Here is an 18676-nt window from a genome sequence, read left to right on the forward strand (position 1 = left end):
TTAGTTAAAAGGCTCTTGTTTCCATTACTTGATTTCTCGTATTGAGTACTAACTTGTTATGTTCATTAATAATATTTATAGTCAAAAATAAGATTTTTAAAATATTTTGTATGCTGTCCGTATAAAACGAGACAAAACAGGAATAAAATCTGGGTCGAAAAAAGAATTTTTTGTGTGGGGCGAAACTTTGCGGGGCGAAACAGGAACAAATCCTCAGAGATTAGACGTGAGAATAACGGATGCAACAAACTCAGTGGGCTTCTTTTTTTATATAAAAATATGTTTATAACGTAAAATAGTACAATAAAATTAATTATTTAATAGCCTGTGGGCGGTCGCTCTATTCCCAATCAGTGGTATGATTAAGAAAGTCATGTATGTTATAGTAACCTTTACCATACAAACGTCTGTAAACAATTCTTTTGAATTTCGTAATTCATTTGTTTTGAACATTATCTGGGATCTTATTGTAAAAGCATATACATATAAAATACCCCACGAAAGACTTACTAACTCGACTTAGCCGAGTAGTAGGCATTATAAGCTTATGTTTGTTCTTGGTGTTTACATTATGGTTATGACAATTTCTAGCAAATTCATTTATGTGCCTTTGATGTATAAAACGTCATTGGCCTCTATACATAACATTATCAAGAATATATTGAGAAGCAAGTTTATTATGTTTTTTTCTTTAAAGTGATCAAATCTCAATGATTTCCCTGAATCCTGAAGATTACTCAGAAGAAACAGCGGGAAGTGTTCGTTATATAAGACCATAATTACACAAAGCACCATTGCTGCAGTTGATATAGAAATACTGTTTTAAGTAATAGCACCTATCTAGAAATACTTAGTCATCATCATTTCAGCCAAAAGACGTCCACTGCTGGACAAAGACCCTCCCCCAAATATCTCCACGACTATCGGTAGTGTGCTGCCCTCAACCAACGTATTCCGGCGATCTTGACCAGATTATCCGTCCATCTCGGGGGCTTACTGGGTTTCCTGTTACGTGGTCGCCATTTTAGGAATTTACTCTTTACATCTGCTCATTTCTCAGGGATTCTTGATCTTACAGGGAAACTCCATGCATAAGCCCCTCTTAATATTTTTTTTATAGAAAAGAGTGTACGGGTAACCTGGAGTTAAGTGATCACCTCCGCCCACATTATCTTGCAACACCAGAGGAATCACAGGAGCGTTGCCCGCCTTTAAGGAAGTTGCACGCGCTTTTTTTGAAGGAAGAAGTTCATTCCACAGCTTTGTAGTTCGTGGAAGAAAGCTCCTTGATAACTGCACTGTGGAGGACCGGCACACATCCAGATGGTCGGGATGATATCCTAATTAGTGGCGTGTCGTGCTAAGGTGGAATTCCATTACTCTCTGAGTGACATATCTCATAAGGCCCATAATTAGCGACCACGTCTGCGTACCGTAAGTCATCACTAGCAAAACACACTAGTAATAAAATTGGTTTTCAAACACTGTTTATTTGGGACGAGAAGATGTTACTTACATGACGAATGCTGTCCATCCGAGCTTCGACGGATGACCTCTATCGCGAAATCGGACCTACCTAACACTATTATCTGTTTAAGGTAGTCGCACTCATCAAGAATTTCGAGATTACAGTTTCCAACTGTTATGGGAGTAGGTGCGACATGGACATTAGCAAAATACTCAGTTGACAATCAGTTTTTTGCTGCATGCATTAAACTCGTTTCTTTGAATGCATGATAAAACGAATGCAGTAAAGATCTCCCTGATTTAAATCATTTCATAATAAATGACACACGCGTGGCTTCTTCATTTAAGCTTATTATGCCCAACACGTTATCGTCGCAAAATCATTAAATTTGTGTAATATAAGAACAAGCGTGAACAATGGTTGAAATTTATTTCTTATTGTGCATATGAGTTGTTATAATAATAAAGATGGGATATCAGACATGCACCTATTTAAGTGAATTTTGTTTTGAGGTAATGAGCAATCACACAAAATTTATCTGCAACAGTACAATCCTGCATACTCACTTTATTGGAAGACTTGGCGGGGCTAGTCCATATTCAAATTCAAATACATTTATTCAAAATAGACATTCTAGCATTGAACCTGAGAAGAACGGGCATCAAGAAACTCAGCGGGCTTTTTTTAAATAAAGATATGGATTACAATGCAATATCATAAAATAAACAGTTATAATTATGGAGCCTGAGGTTGTCCGCTTCATTCCCAGTCTGTGGTATCATTATGAAAATCATTTATGTTATAATTACCTTTCCACACGAACGTTTTTTAACAATTCTTTTAAATTTCGTAAGACATTTGTTTTGTAAATTATCTGGGATCATGTTGTAAAAGCATATACATCTCCCAATAAAAGACCCACTAACTTGACTTTACCGAATAGTAGCAAGTTTATGTTCGTTCCCATCATCAAGAATATATTGTGGGGCAACAGTCAAAATCTTTTAACATTTCATAATAACAAAAAAAAGAACAAGCCTGAAGGGCGCCGTAGCTTGTAAAATTACTGGGCAAATGAGACTTGACAATAATTTATGTCTCAACGTGACGAGCGCAGTTGTAGTGCCGCTCAGAATTTTTGGTTTTTCAGCAGATACGGGTAAGCCTAGGCATTGAGTCAAGCTTCCGGTAACAGGATCATCCTGCCACGATGAGTAGCGCTCGTTCACGAGCATGACGCATGGGCCAGCCATCGCCTCCCTCAACCATAATTTAGGGAAGGGGACGACCCGAATTAAAACTTATAATTATTTACTGAAATAAAAAAGTCTAACCTTTTCCGCGTCTAGTACTGTTAATTTCACCATATTTTAAGGGTTTTTGCTGTGGATTCACCATACGGAACACTAATATGGCAATATAATAATTTGTATAATATGGCAATATTTCTCATGCCGTTTTTAGGACAACCCATATAGCCCAGTGGTTAGTGACCCTGCCTACTGAGCTCCTCCTCCTGAGGAGATCCCGGGTTCGAATCCAGTTAGGTAGAGACATTTAAGCAATGCATATGGATGTTTCTTTTCGAGTCATGGATGTTTATGTGTATGTTTAAGTAAGTAATTGTACAAATTTATCGTTGTCTTGGTGCACCCATAGTACAGGCTATGACTAGTTTAGTGCAAGATGATTTGTGTAATAGGAATAAAATGGCATTAAAGGCATTTATTTTCTCAAAATTGATTCCTTTAGAATTCTTTTTGATGTCATCTTTAATATACTAGATACTACTACCGCTTCGGAAACAAATGGCGCTCTGAGATAGAAGAAGTGGCGCAAGAAACTCTGCCAGCATTCTTTTTTTGCGCTCTTTTTAATAAAAATATACAATATTGTACTGTCATTGCTATTGCTATAAAATATTCATAATCTACTCCCAGGCTGTCCGATCATTTAGATATTAAGCTGTGGATATTCAGTAATAGGATTTACGACAGAGCCATTTTTCAATAAAATATTTAAATTTATTTATAGATAATGCCTGAACAGTGGCTGGGACTTTATTATAAAAGTGCATACATTTACCCTTAAAGCTATTCTGTATGTTATGAAGCCTACTAGAAATAGTTAGAAGCAATCCTTTATTTCTAGTGTTATAATAATATAATAATAATGATAATATTATATAATAATAATATAATATATAATAATAGTATGTTAAGGTTCATAAAAAAACTGATCTATCATCTCAGGAAGTGTTCACTTGTCCAACAAATAGTCGTTTAAACAAACGTTAAACTTGACACAACAAATGTGACAAAAATATCTAAAGGTTTGATCGAAGCCAAAAATGTTAGTAATTAATTTAATTTTAAGGATAAATTAAATGTATTCCTGGAAACAAAGGTAGGGCTGTTTATTTCTTTCAACGGTAAGGAACACTTCAAACCCTTTACCTGTCTACCTACTAAGCAACTTGTTACAGATTTGATTCTCACTGAGAACATTGCATATTTTCAGGACTTTTACTAGGACTAAAACAAGTAACCTTTGTCTATCTAGAAGTATGTTTTAAAGAGGTGTAGGTTCTTTTTATGGAAAAGGAGGACAAACGAGCGTACGGGTCACCTGGTGCTAAGTGATCGCCGCCGCCCACATTCTCTTGCAACTCCAGAGGAATGACAGGAGCGTTGCCGACCTTTAAGGAAGGTGTACTCACTGTTTTTTTATGGTACCCACGTAGTATCGTCCCGGAGACACCGCAAAAGAAAGCTCATTCCACAGCTTTGTAGTAAGTGGAAGAATGCTTCTTGAAAGCCGCACTGTGGAGGACAACCACTCATCTAGATGGTGGGGATGATATTCTAATTTGTGACGTGTAGTGCGAAGGTGGAATTTAGCGGCAGGAATCAGGTGAAACAGCTCTTCGGAATACTCCCTATGATAAATGCACTAGAAGACTCACAATGAAGCAACGTCTCTACGCTCTACGCAACACCAGGTGATTTTCAGCCGTACGCAGAGCACTGAATATTAAATCAAGCTGATACTGGGGTGCGCCAGACCAGAGATGACAGCAATACTCCATGTGTGTCCAGACCTGCGCTTTGTAGAGCGCTAGAATGTGGGCCGGCTTGAAATATTGCCGTGCTCTATTAATGACATCCAGCTCCTTTCAATGGCATTCGCTCGACATTTCTAGATCCAGTATTCCGAGGAGGTTTTAAGAGAAGTGTTTTCGAAGAGCGGTAAAACTTGAGTCTTCTGGGGGTTAAATTGGACAAGGTTTAATTTACCTCCTTCCGCGACCTTCTCAAGAGAGTACTCGTCTGCATAATTACGATAAGGTGTTCATAAATAATTAATTTATACCTCTTTATTTATTATCGACAATTATCAAAAGATTTGTAACACTTTTATAAAATTTTCAATCATAATTATATTTTCTCTCTAGCCTTTAACGAACAGTAGAACTTAAAGACAGAAAATAAGATTGAAATTTCCGAATCATTCACAAAACGTCGACAAGTTTATTATTCATATGAATGTATGCAATCTCTTGATAAGGGATTCGTTGGAGCTATCCTTTGTCATGTGCCGACCATAAAATATGAATTTTGCATACTTGGTAGACTGTAATTGCCCCAAAGCCTTTGTATAAATACGGAGAGATTATCCACCGTGTATCATTGACAAACAGAGCTTAAGGATAATCGGTGTTAGTGCTTGGATTTGAGGTTCGACATGAAAATTTTTGTAAGTATTTATCGCATATTATAAATCGCGTTATCGAAAGTTCCATTACAAAATATTTAAAACTGAGACTGGGTTGCATATCAGCTGTTTTAGTTATGGTTTAAGTCAAATTTAACGTAAATGTTTACCAGTGGGACGCTCTTTTGCGCGGGTCATATTTACCTGATTATGTTTTCCACAACGGCTCATATTTCTACCGTGAAGCTGCAATAATAATAATAATAATAAAATAAGTAAATAATTACTGCAGGCATAAAATCTCATACCATACTATTAAGTCATACGACTAAATAAACTAGTATACAATACAATTATATATTTTTTTTACAATTATTTAATTAAATTAGATAAAAACAAAAACAAAAGATATATTCTATTTGATTTCCGCTTTGTCGAGAGCCAATGAGCTATCATTCGACTACGCAGGCCCTGGCCCACCACCTGGAGGATGCAGTTACCAGAGCCTCGCAATCTTTCCCAGAAGGAGGATACACGAGCGAGAAATGTGTTTCTGGGCTGGAAATTACTGGGCAAATGAGACTTAACATCTTATGTCTCAAGGTGACGAGTGCAATTGTAGTGCCACTCAGAATTATTGTTTTGTTTTTAAGAATCCTGAAGGAACTACATTGTAATGGGTAGGGCGTATCAATTACCATCAGCTTAACGTCCTGCTCGTCTCGTCCATTATTGTCATAAGAAATCGAGAGTCCCATTATAACTTATTTACAACTTAAGGCTGCGTTTAACGTAAACAGTAACGCTGACTTTAAGATACACTATTACAGATTAACATTAACAATAAGCTTTAACCAGCGATGATTGCACGGGTACGGTTAACAGTAAAAGTTATGAAATCATCAAAAAATTGTCAAATGGTGCAACACATTTTTTGATTAACCGTTATTTTAACGTGTTTGTTATTGCTAAAGTTAGTTGATGAAACAAGCTAAGAGAATTATGGATACAAAATGTGTTAAATACGTCTTTACAGAGCTCTATTCAACTTTTTAAAATCCAAATATTTCGTATTCATATAAAACATTGGCACTGTCTTATTAATAACGTTAATTTAAGTTTAAAATTTCTTCTCTCTGTCATGTAATTATCTAAGTGAGAGTGTCCTTTGCAAGCAGTGGGAGGCTCCTTTACACAGCAACATTATTGTCTCTTAGTCTGAAGGGTGCCGTAGTTAGTGAAATAACTTGGCAAATGACACTTAACATCTTAATATGTTATATGTGACGAGCGCAATTGTAATGCCGCTCAGAATTTTTCGGTTTTTCAATAATCCTGAGGGGCACTGCATTGTACTGGGCAGGGCGTATGTATTACCATCAGCAAAACGTCCTGCTCGTCTCGTCCCTTATTTTCTTTTAAAAAAATGTAGTGACGAAGGTAAGATAAAGACAAAAAGTTTTAAATTTGGAGTAACTTTACTTTGCGTTTTTTTAATAACACAGTGAAAGTGTCCCAGGCTTTAGAAGAACAGGCACACAAAAGTCAGCTACACTTTTTCATTCCTTTTTTACGTCATTAATTGAATTACAATTATTTCATGAAAGAGCCAGGTTTTCAGTTAGTATCTCCGCCTTCCCAAATGTATTATTTTCGTTTATATTTATTTATAAATATTATAAAGAAGAAACATTTGTGTTTTTGTACGTATGTTTGTAATCTTCACACAAAAACTATAGGACCGGTTACAAAAATTCTTTCACCATTAGAAAGCTGCATTTTCACTGAGTGACATAGGCTATTAAATTAGACATATTTTCAAAATAATAGGGATCCCTAATAAAAATGCAGTAATATAACCCAAGGTGTGAAATAAATTATCATGCGTCCGCTGCGGAAACTATTAATGATAACACAAAAAAATGTTCTACAATATTATTGAACGTGTCCATATCTATAAAAAAGTCACCGATACCATATGTCCAACTACTGTGGTTATGCCACTATAACTAATTTTTTTAATATTAAAAGTTGATAAAAGTGCCGACAATAACCGAACCATAATATTATTCATACATCTGTATCAATCCTTATCCCATTAAATTTAAATCGGACATTCCCTTCAAAAGATATAACGAATTTAAAAAAATCAATCTAAAGAAAATATTGCAATAATAACTAAGTATAATAAAACTTTTAAGTTAAGAAAAATAATATTCCGACTTAGTAAAGAAAGAAAATAAAATGTTTATTGAGGTCATTATACATTCTGATAATAGTTCTTAAATTTATACTATTCTAATTATGATCTAATGACGCCAATGGGCCCCCAACTCAGCATAGTTGTGGTTTCGAAGGAATCCACAACGCTGGTCTTCCGTGGAAACCCAAAAAGTACCGAGTGGGCCATCCACTACGAGACTTACGAGATCGGTATCTACGCGAGTGAAACCGAGGGGCAATACTAGTCTTTTATAATGTGTTTTGTGTTACAACTACCAATCAGGCGCGACACTGTCCGTTTTGTATAACATTAATAAAACATAATATCATATGTGTTAATCCAAATGACTATGTGTGTGTGTCAAATTTCATTGAAACCTATTCAACCGTTTTCTCGTGATTGAGTAACAAATATCCGAATACTATACTATTAACATTAGTAAATATAATCTTTGCCACATATTTTTCAAAGTGAAAACTTCTTTAGCGGCGTTGAACACTTGTCTTGGGATGGTTATAAAATGTTAATCTCGCGTCAGGACACGTGGCCTGATCGAAAATTTGTAAGGCGAGACTATAAAGTTGATTTTTATGCGATATAAACTTTTTAGTAAAAGTAATAGTTCTGAAGGGTTAATTTTTTTATGAAATGTATAAATTGTAATTTTTGTGTACGATAGCACAAAAAATGAATATTGTATTTAACCACATAAATACTATACTATACACTAGTACTTTTACACTGATAAATAAAGCAATTCGTGCGAAATTATTCCCTAACCATTCCAAAATATTCAAAAATGCAAATGGTTATTTTTTTTAATTATGCAAATTCATTAGGCATTTGTCCTTACAGCCGTTCGTAGCGATGCTCATCGGAGTAGCGGCCGGTGACGTCATCAGCATAGACCCGAAATTCCTTTCCCAATACCCTCAACAGCAAAGTTACACCACAGAACCTATTCCGATTGTTCGGCAGGAACAAATCATTAATCCAGATGGATCATACAAATGGAAGTAAGTTATTACTATGTCATAATTATACAACGTTCCACTATAATACCCCTAAAGCCTAGTGGTTAGTGACCATGCCTACTGAGCTAGAGGTCCCGGGTTCGACCGTAGGTGCAACCATTTATAATATGATGAATATAAATGTTTGTTTCCGAGTCATAGATGTGTATAAGTATTAATGTTTGTATTAGTAAGTATATTGTATTAAATATATCGTTGTCTTGTAACCTATAGTACAGGCTATGCCTAGTTTGGGGCAAGATAATTAATTGTGTATGAGTGTGTCAATATTATATAATATTATTATTATTATTAAAATGACGACATTATACGAACACACGGGTCTATCTAATCTTAAGGCTGGGGACCGAGCCAATGGCCTTGAGCAATCGAGTGGAGTTAGGTTACCTCTCTCGCACAAGATCGCCATAGTTTTTAATTCAGAATTAGGTGCATATTTTATTTATTACAAACTTAATACAATTTTCTTTACAAAACTTACAAAACTATGTTATGTTAAATTGTATTGGTGTACAATTAACAAATTTTCGTTCAATTTTTCTCAAGATTGAATGATTAGCATGGCTCCTACTGTAAAAGTTAGGGGTAGTTTGGTGTTTTTTTTCGCACTGTCTTTAAACAATAGAAGTGTAAAGAGTAAATGAATTTTCTTCTGATGATCATGATCACATGAAATGATCTTTCTAATAAGTGTTCTGTAGATATATAAATAATTTTATAAAAATATTAGCTTTATATAAACCGTCTAGAAATGGTTTCAATTATGCACTATTGTGGTGATTTCTAGGTAGCCTTAATCGTAGAAAATAATTCTAAAATTTTAAGTAAATAATTGAATTAATGAAATAATGAAAAATAGAAAATCTATGGAAGAAGACAATTATTAGGTAAAACAGGTACCTACGTAGGCCTTTCTGTTTAATAACCTGGTTCCCTGACATTTCTGACGTTTTGATAATTATTAACTATATTTTTTACGGGGTATTTTGTCACACGTTGTATATTACTATCTGGTGCCCAGTGCGCTTCGGTACAGTTAGATAAATGCATAATATGTACAAATTTTCATATCAATTCGACGTTAAGAAGATAAAAAGCACCGCTACCAGCGTCACCTATACGACACTTTTTTTTTCTTTCTGTATTCTGCGTCTGCGTCTTTCAACAATGATCCAATATGCTGACTGAATATAATTGTATTTTGGTGTTGTATTTGTAGATGTTTTTCCAGTGAGAAGTCTCCCAATATTTGTCCACGAATCTTGCTGCTAGTTCATGAATACTGTGGCGCTTCAGACTAGTGAAATTAAGGCTCTCAAGACCCTGAAGTTGAAGTAACAAGTTAATTTCTGTGACTGTTAATTCTACTCTGGTAGCTTCTACTGAATTGTTCTATTTCTTGCTTTATAGTTTCTATTTTTATGTCTGCATACATCAGTTTGTTGCTAATATGCCAAGGAATATTAGTGTTTTGATTGTTTTGCTTTGGAACCTCTCCAGTGTCTCTATGTTACTGGTGTTTGCCCAGAGCTCAATCCCATATGTCCAAAATGTGCTTTGCTGCACCGTAGTATTTACATTATATTTGGGCACTAACGTAACTGTGTTCGCCGGAGTAGTCATGTCGTTATTTTTATGTCTACAAAGTTTAATTTTTACTGTTTTCACGTTATGTTTTTGATGGCATTGAAATTTTTCTATACCGCACCCACAGCCTATGTCTGTGTTGGTTATGTGGGACTCACGTAAAACCAAAGTGAACAACCCACTAAATACCACCTTAGTCTGGCTTTGGGCAAATGATATAGCACAGAAGGAGCTATCTAATTGGGACTAGTGACATCAGATGGACGATCACAAACTGAAGGTGAATCTACCTGCGTTTGATTATCCCCGGATGCCAGGAGGCGATCCAGGTCAGACTAGAGTTTGTTAGGGGGATCGGTGAGGGTGTTTCTGGGTCTGGTAACGGGAAGGAGGGGGAGTTATAATTGGCTTCCTTCCTTAATCAGGGGATTGGGGTGATTGTCTGAGGACTTGAATAAAGTTAATGTGTTAAGCACTTAATGTGTTGTTGGGTAGTGGGATGCTCTAAGTCCCGGTGAAGTTCTACCTTCCTGAGGCACGAGTGAACATTAAAAGCCTCACGGCAGAAAATGGGTTGGAGAAATAGATTCATAAAAAATCTTATTAACCTTGAATCTTTAAAAAATATGAAGTATGTTCGAAGATCTATAAGAAACCTCTAGTTTTTGACTGATGCACTTTTTCAACATTATGAAACGAGGTTGTGAGTAATGATTTCCTTTTACAGTTATGAAACTGGGAACGGTATTGCAGCGGAGGAAGAAGGCTTTATTAAGAACCTTGGTAATCCAGAGCAAGAGGCTCAATCTGTCCAGGGACAGTATCAATACACAGCTCCAGATGGACAGGTAAGAACAATTGCGAGGTTAAAACTAAATCACTTATTACAATTAAGTTTTAAGTGTTGGAAAACTCAGCTCAAAAGCTGGACGGAGTTCACTGATTTTTTTAAGAAGAGGACAAACGACGGTCACCTGATGTTAAGTGATGACCGTCACCCAAATTAACTTGCAACACGACAGGATTCACAGGAGCGCTGCCGGCCTTTTAGAAAGGTGTACGCGTTTTTTGCATAGTTTCTGAAAACACCGCACAAGGAAGCTCATCCCACAGTTTAGTTATACGTGAAAGAAAGTTCCTTGAAAACCGCACTGTGGAGGAATGCCACACATCCAGATGTTGGTTTGTGGCGTTTTGTGCGAAGGTTAGGGGACAGGAATCAAGTCAAAAAGTACACTCCGATGATAAATACGGTAGAAGATACATAATGAAGCGACGTCTGTCCGCGTCACAGAGCACTGGATCCCGGACACGTCGAGCAGTTCTACGTTCGAGCATCAGCTCTGGTCTGACGGACACCAGTTGATATTGGTGTTCGCCAGACCAGATATGACAACAAAACTCGATATGTGGCTGGACCTGCGTTTTCTTAGGAGTCCAGATAAATGGAAGGAGTTGATGCAACGCCATAATGCAGACAATGTTGTTCTTCAAAGAAAGCCCACAAAACCGGAAATTATCAAAGATCAAAATAAGTTTAGTGAAAGAGTTTTACTGTTTATGAATCTAAAGAAAGGAAAGTAATTAACAATCGCAGAGAAATTTGAAAATATAATAACTAACCAGAATAAAATAGAATTGGAGATGTGGAGTTAAAAGTGACAGAATGGTATTCCAGAGAATGTCTTTTTTAAATTCAGTCACTTACTATGGGCCTTATGAGAAAGCTCATAATCACTCAGTGGGAAATGGAGGAGCTATGCTCGGAGTTTCCCTACGAGATCGAATCAGAAATGAGGAGATCCGTAAGAGAACCAAGGTCACCGATATAGCCCAGTGGTTGCGAAACTGAAGTGGCAATGGACGGGACACGTAGCTCGACGGACAAATGGCCGTTGGAGCAGTAAAGTCCTTGAATGGCGACCACGTACCGGAAGACGCAGTGTTGCTAGGCCCCCACAAGATGGACCGACGATCTGGTCAAGATCTCCGGAACACGTTGGATGAGTGCAGCGCAGGATCGATCAACATGGCAATCTTTGGGGGAGGAATTTTTCCAGCAGTGGACGTCTTTCGGCTGTTAATGAAAATGATAATTTTTTTACCACTCATGCTAAAATACAAATATGTTATAAGCGTTGTTCTTGCAATAAGTAGAACCGTTGATTGTAACCACGGAGCCGCCGGTTCGATTCTCGCCCGCACATACCATTGTATTTGCCGTTTTTGAACCCATATACGTTAACTCGACGCTTTAAAAGGTCAGCGACGCTCTTGTGATTCCTCTTGTGTTAAAAGAGAGAATGAGGTGCAGTGATCACATACCATCAGATAGAAAGAGAGAAAGAATACACACACTAACAGGATACACACAATATAATATGATTAATGTCATAAACATACCGAAAGAGATTTAATATTGGAGAGTTCCTGTGCAGTGCAGGAAATGGGTCACCGACTCAGGATTATCTGTAACACGGCCGTGGCTAAGAAACAGCACTGATTTTCAGCAGTGCCGTTTAACTTTGGAGAGACAGTGTGCTCTACATACAAAAATATTTACTAAGAATGTGTATACATAAATTTTAACTCAAAAAAGTCGATAGTAAAATATATAGATATTTTTAAATAAAAAGACACATAGCGACATGCATAGTGGACTACACCTATGTTTTCACTAATGCTAACAAAGCTGATCTTCTTTTTGTCGTGCCAACAACCGTGACATACACTTCTGACCAAAATTTTCGACGGTTCATCAAGTGATACGTACATGGTAACCGTATATGGAAAAGGAGGACAAACGAGCGAACGGGTCACCTTATGTTAAGTGATCACCGCCGCCCACATTCTCCTGCAACACCAGAGAAAACACAGGAGCGCTGCCTTTAAGGAAGGTGTACGCGCTTATTTTGAAGGTACCCATGTAGTATCGTCCCGGAAACACCGCACAAGTAAGCTCAGTCCACATCTTTGTTGTACGTGGAAGAATGTTCCTTGTAAACGTTCGTCTTGAAAATTTATAAAATACTAGCTGACTCGACAGACGTTCTGTACATAATAAATAAAATACTGGTTTTTATGAATTTGTCAATAATATTTCACAAAATCAAGAATTATTTATTAAAATGCTATAAGGTTGGCCACGCTCTTGGTATTGCTCTGGTGTTACAAGAAAGTATGGGCTCCGGTGATCACCTACAATCAGGTGAATTGTACATTGACGTACTATAAACCAGCCCAGCCAAACTCTCTACGAAAATAGTGTTTCACTCGTTTGTATGAAACATGCAGTCATTGATAGATTGACAGATATAATCTAGTAAAAAAACGGAGATAGTCGAATCCACTACGTCTTAAGCAACTGTTCGCTTTCAAACTTAGCCAGATTATACTTCGTCGCCATACTGTAATTACCCCTATTTCAAACTTATGTCATATCACTGCACGTTTCATACTAAACAAAATTTCAATTTTACTAAGGCCTCTTATTACAAAGTATTTAGTATTTACACCCTCTTTGCTATAAATAACTAGATTTGCAATCGCCTAAAATGTCCGATCGGCGTTATACCCTTACATCAACTTATACAGATTTACCAGTGGGAGGCTCCTTTGCACAGGATGCCGGCTAGATTATGGGTACCACAACGGCGCCTATTTCTGCCGTAAAGCAGTAATGTGTATGCATTACTGTGTTTCGGTCTGAAGGGCGCCGTAGCTAGTGAAATTACTGGGCAAATGAGACTTGACGTGTTATGTCTCAAGGTGACGAGCGCACTTGTAGTGCCGCTCAAAATTATTGGGTGTTTCTAGAATCCTGAGCGGCACTGCATTATAATGGGCAGGTCGTATCAATCACCATCAGCTGAACGTCCTGCTCGTCTTGTCCCTTATTTTCATAAAAACAAAATATATAATTTAAACATTCCTTGATATTAACAACTTATTTTGTGGCAGTAATGTTCAAGATCTACCCCCTTATTCATAATAAGTCTGCTAACTTAAAGCATTGCTAGTTCGCACTTTGTCTTCTTCTATTGACCTAAGTCAGAATGAGAAAAAACACTCCTTAGCGGCTGTTTAAAGTAAGCGGACCATTATATATAAGGGGGCGAATGTAAACGCTCGAAGCTCATTTATTATGGTGCGAAAAGTGCGAAAGACACGTCCGCGGCTATGTATTTTGTTTTAGCAATTGAAATGTAATTATTTAGCAAAATGATTAAAAACGTCAAGTTAGTTACATAATTTTGTTAATTAAAAGGGGCACCTACCTAAAATACATGGAGTATGTATGCTGGTTTGCCCTCCTTTCATAGTAAAAACACATTGCAAGCACATACATTCTATTCCAATATTTGTTTAGCAAAGTTTTTTTGCGTCTGAATAGATATAGTATTACAGGCGTTAAATTTTGTAAGTGAATCTACTTTAGCGCTTTTGTGAGTTAGCATGAGGAACCTTAGATAATTTATAAGTCTAGATAGAGTCTCTTACTGTTAGATAACCGATAAAAAACAGGTCAGGAATATTAGTTTAGTGTACGTGACAAGCTACGTCTTATACTCGCGATTTGTATGGCACTTTGTGTTAGTGTGCGTGCATTGCTCAAAATAGTGGTTAGTTCTAAACAAATTTTTTTTCGACGTTTTCACAGATGTCATCTAGAAGTTATGTCTATCTAGAAGTATAAATAATCTAAGAATTACAAGATGGCGAAGTTAGATCCGGCTAAGTTTCAAAGCGAACGAAAGTTGCTTAAAACGTAGCGGATTTCGGCTATCTGTGTTTTTTTTACAAGATTATAGCAGTCATCTGTGAATCTATCAATGACTGCACGTTTCATACAATCGAGTGAATGGCTTTTTTCTTAGAGTTTCGCTAGGCTGGGTGGGTATTAAATGAGATTAACTGTCAAGTTCGGGTGTTCAAATCTCCTTTTGATGAAGTTATCTTTACTTGCGAAAACTACCACTAAAGGCTTTTAATAGATAGTTTTTAAAGGATATCCTTTTTCATTCCGTGGCTTCAAAGCAGAGCTGTCACGTAGGGCCGAATTTGTCGACTTGCCTTCTAAAAGAAATAATGTTATATTCAAAAGATGACGAAAAAACATACGCCAAAGTACTTTTAATTTCCAAAATCATTTTTATTTACATGATAAATCGGCGCCAGGTAGATTTAGTTTTACATGTTAGCGCGTCTTTCATTTAACATTTTTTTAAATCAACAGATTGTTACAATTTAAACATTAATAATATTATGAGAAGAATGCATCAGCCATCTTATTATACCAGACAAAAATTCTAAAAAAATTTCTAACTTCATAAAATTTACTAGGTTAACTATGTTTATAAATTAGTATTTTGACGACCCATATAGCTGAATGGTTAGTGATCCTGACTACTAAGCTAGAGGTCCCGGTTTCGAATCCCGGTAGGTGCAATCATTTATATGATGAATATGGATGTTTGTTTCCGAGTCATGGATATTTATATGTATTTATGTATGTTTAAGTAAGTATATTGTATTAAATATATCGTTGTCTTGTACCCATAGTACAGGCTATGCCTAGTTTGGGGCAAGATAATTTGTCTAAAAGTTGTCAATATTAAAAAAAAATTAAAATTTTTTTTTGAATAATATTTAAAATACCTACTCTTGGGTTACACTTTCGTAGGGAAATACACAGGATTCGGGATAAAATGTAGCCATGATCATCCTTAAGGGGATCCAGGGGTAGGCCTCAGTCTATATATATCTTCATTTAAGGCGACACTATATGCCAGCGACCTTGAGCGATATGAGTTCCCGGCTGCCGGCCCACCATCTATGTACCAAACCAATATTTTAAAAATTCTTGCGTGGAAAACAGTTTATATGCTTACAATCCTCGTTATTCACTACTAATCTGAAATGAATCTGATAAATGAACCTACACAAAAAAGTACAAGCTATAAGAATAACTTTTATGAGAGAAGTACCAAAAAAATGCGTCACGCCAAAAAACTTGTTTAACTTCAAAGAAAAGTGGTAGTTCAAAAAGGCTCGGCAGTGCTAACTATAACCAACAGCAAGCATTAGCAACCTACAAATAAGACTTAAGGATATGTGTAACAGGATTAAGTAGTGTTCATAGCTCCAAATGTTATACTTTCACCACAAAACTTGTTTAAAAACACCATGTTTGCGCGTTTTCTGCTTACTCTTCGCCTTAAGTTCAAATGCAGTTTAGCCGTGAAAGGGTAACAGAAATACAGTGTTACATTCATACCCATTTTTTTGTTAGTTACAATTGTTTACATTGTGTAACTGTTCATATTTACAGTTACCATACGTTAATTATCGTAATTCAAATATTATTATTCAAAATTGGATGTGACATCACTTATTGAAAGTCCAAAACTACCACCCGTTCCAAAAAGAATGCCTTAGACCTGAGAAGAACGGGCGCAACAAACTCAGCGGGCTTATTTTGTTTTTATAAAAAACTGTGTACAATGTAACATCGTACATTTAAACTTATTATTTAATAGCCTGAGGGCAGTCGCTCCATTCTCAATCTGTGGTATCATTAAGAAATTCATTTATGTTATAGTAACCTTTACCACACAAACGTTTTTTAACAATTCTTTTGAATATCGTAATACTTTTGTTTTGAACATTTCCTGGAATCTTGTAAAATCATAATATACATCGCCCCACTAAAGACTTACCAACTCGAATTAGCCGAGTAGTTCCTGGTGTTAACATTATGGTTATGACAGTTTCTAGCAAATTCACTTATGTGCCTATGTAGTTACATTACATTATCAATAATATATTGAGAAGCAACAGTCAAGATAATAATTTCTTTAAGTTTTTTCTTAATGATTCTTTAGGTTAGGTTAGATTAAAATATTACATATATGAGGTTAGATTATAATATTATATATTAAACTAGCTGACCCGACTATATAATAAATAAAATATTGTTTTTATATGAATTTGTCAATAATATATCATAACATCAAAAATTACTTCGTAAAATATGCACCCTGCTGTCGTAATGAAATTGTTTCACAGCAGAACTGTCAAACCGTGCGTCAATAAATTCTCTCGTAGAAATTATGTATGGACACATGTAAGGAAAAACAAATTTGTTGTTTTTATTTAATTTAGCAGCATTTTCCTATTTATTCACCTTTTAAACCTTCTCTGGACTTCCACAAATAATTCAAGACCTAAATTTGCCAAATCAGTCCAGCCGTTCTCGAGTTTTAGCGAGACTAACGAACAGCAATTTATTTTTATATATATAGATAGAGCCATTATTAATAATAATAAGAATAAAGATTATTTCACTTTGAATTTCAGGTAATTCAGTTGCAATATATCGCCGATGAGAATGGATTCCAACCACGAGGTGCTCATATACCAACATCGCCACCAATTCCAGAAGATATCCAGAGAGCTCTGGACTATCTGGCAACTTTACCCACCCCAGCACCTGAGCTAAATAGAATAAGAATATAATTTTTTCGTAAAATACTATGTTTTATGTTCGATGGAGGCTTTCTTATATTATTGGGGTATTTTTATTATTGTTAAGATTTTATTTACATTATATAAATTAAAATATAATCTTTTATAACCATCGTTTTCATAATAACACCACCCGATATTTAAAATACAAATACTAAGTTCAGTAATAAAATATATTTTCTTAAATAATATAAATCAGAGTTGCATATGAACAAAATATCAGGGCTCTCAAATGATAACCGGTCTTATTTATGACATAAAGGGACTAGACGAACAGGGCGTACAGCTGATGGTAATTGATACGCCCTGCCCATTGCAGTACTGCACAGGATTCTTGAAAAACTCAAATATTCTGAGCGAAACTACAATTGCGCTCGTTACCTTGAGACATAAGATGTTTAGTTTCATTTGCCCAGTAATTTCACTAACTACGGCGCCCTTCAGACCGAAACACAGTTATTCATCCTATCACTTTACTCCTTCACGGCAGAAATAGGCGCTGTTGTGGTACCCATAATCTAGCTGGCATCCTGTGCAAAGGAGCCTCCCACTAACTGCTTACAGCGTTGGCAAGATAATGGATACCTTCCATGTATTCAGAACCTCAGTACTTCTGAGATATTGTTAGGTAGCATTCAATGAGAAAAAGCCATATTTAAACCATACCGCGTCAGAGAACGCCAGTATTTCTGAGCTGGGGAAGGTTAACTAGCAAACTAGGTTTAACAAGTGGGAGGCTCCTTTGCACAAGATGCCGGCTAGATTATGGATACCACAACAGCGCCTATTTCTGCCGTGAAGCAGTAATGTGTTAGAATTACTGTGTTTCGATCTGAAGGGCGCTGTAGCTAGTGAAATTACTGGGCAAATAAGACCTAACATCTTATGTCTCAAGGTGACGAGCGCAGTTGTAGTGCCGCTCAGAATTTTTGGGGTTTTTCAAGAATCCTGAACAATTACAATCAGCTGAACGCCCTGCTCGTCTCGTCCCTTAATGTCATAAAAAAAAGCAAAGTTTATGGAAATCCTTCCAGTAATCAGAACCTCATTAGTTCTGAGCTATGGAACCATGCAATTGAAACTCATACAGGAGTGTGTTAAAACACACGCCAGAACAAAATC

At 36.2% G+C, this 18676-nt stretch overlaps 1 protein-coding gene across 1 annotated transcript; it reads left to right on the forward strand.

The window, feature by feature from the left end:
- The first annotated feature begins 5138 nt into the window (after nt 1–5138).
- LOC126964595 (endocuticle structural glycoprotein ABD-4-like) lies at nt 5139–17663 on the forward strand. Its single transcript, XM_050807795.1, has 4 exons — nt 5139–5224; nt 8262–8422; nt 10755–10875; nt 17387–17663. The coding sequence occupies exons 1-4, from the start codon at nt 5213–5215 to the stop codon at nt 17543–17545; spliced, it is 453 nt and encodes a 150-aa protein (XP_050663752.1). The 5' UTR covers nt 5139–5212; the 3' UTR covers nt 17546–17663.
- The last annotated feature ends 1013 nt before the right edge of the window (nt 17664–18676 follow it).

The sequence above is a fragment of the Leptidea sinapis genome, chromosome 5 (assembly GCF_905404315.1).
Source record: "Leptidea sinapis chromosome 5, ilLepSina1.1, whole genome shotgun sequence".
In the NCBI taxonomy this organism is placed as follows: Eukaryota; Metazoa; Arthropoda; class Insecta; order Lepidoptera; family Pieridae; genus Leptidea; species Leptidea sinapis.

Bases quoted from the DNA above. Each gene is read 5' to 3' on its own strand.
- LOC126964595 (XM_050807795.1), top strand. The intron at 8,423-10,754 runs GTAAGTTATTAC...TTCCTTTTACAG, and splicing joins GATGGATCATACAAATGGAA to TTATGAAACTGGGAACGGTA. The intron at 10,876-17,386 runs GTAAGAACAATT...TTTGAATTTCAG, and splicing joins ACACAGCTCCAGATGGACAG to GTAATTCAGTTGCAATATAT.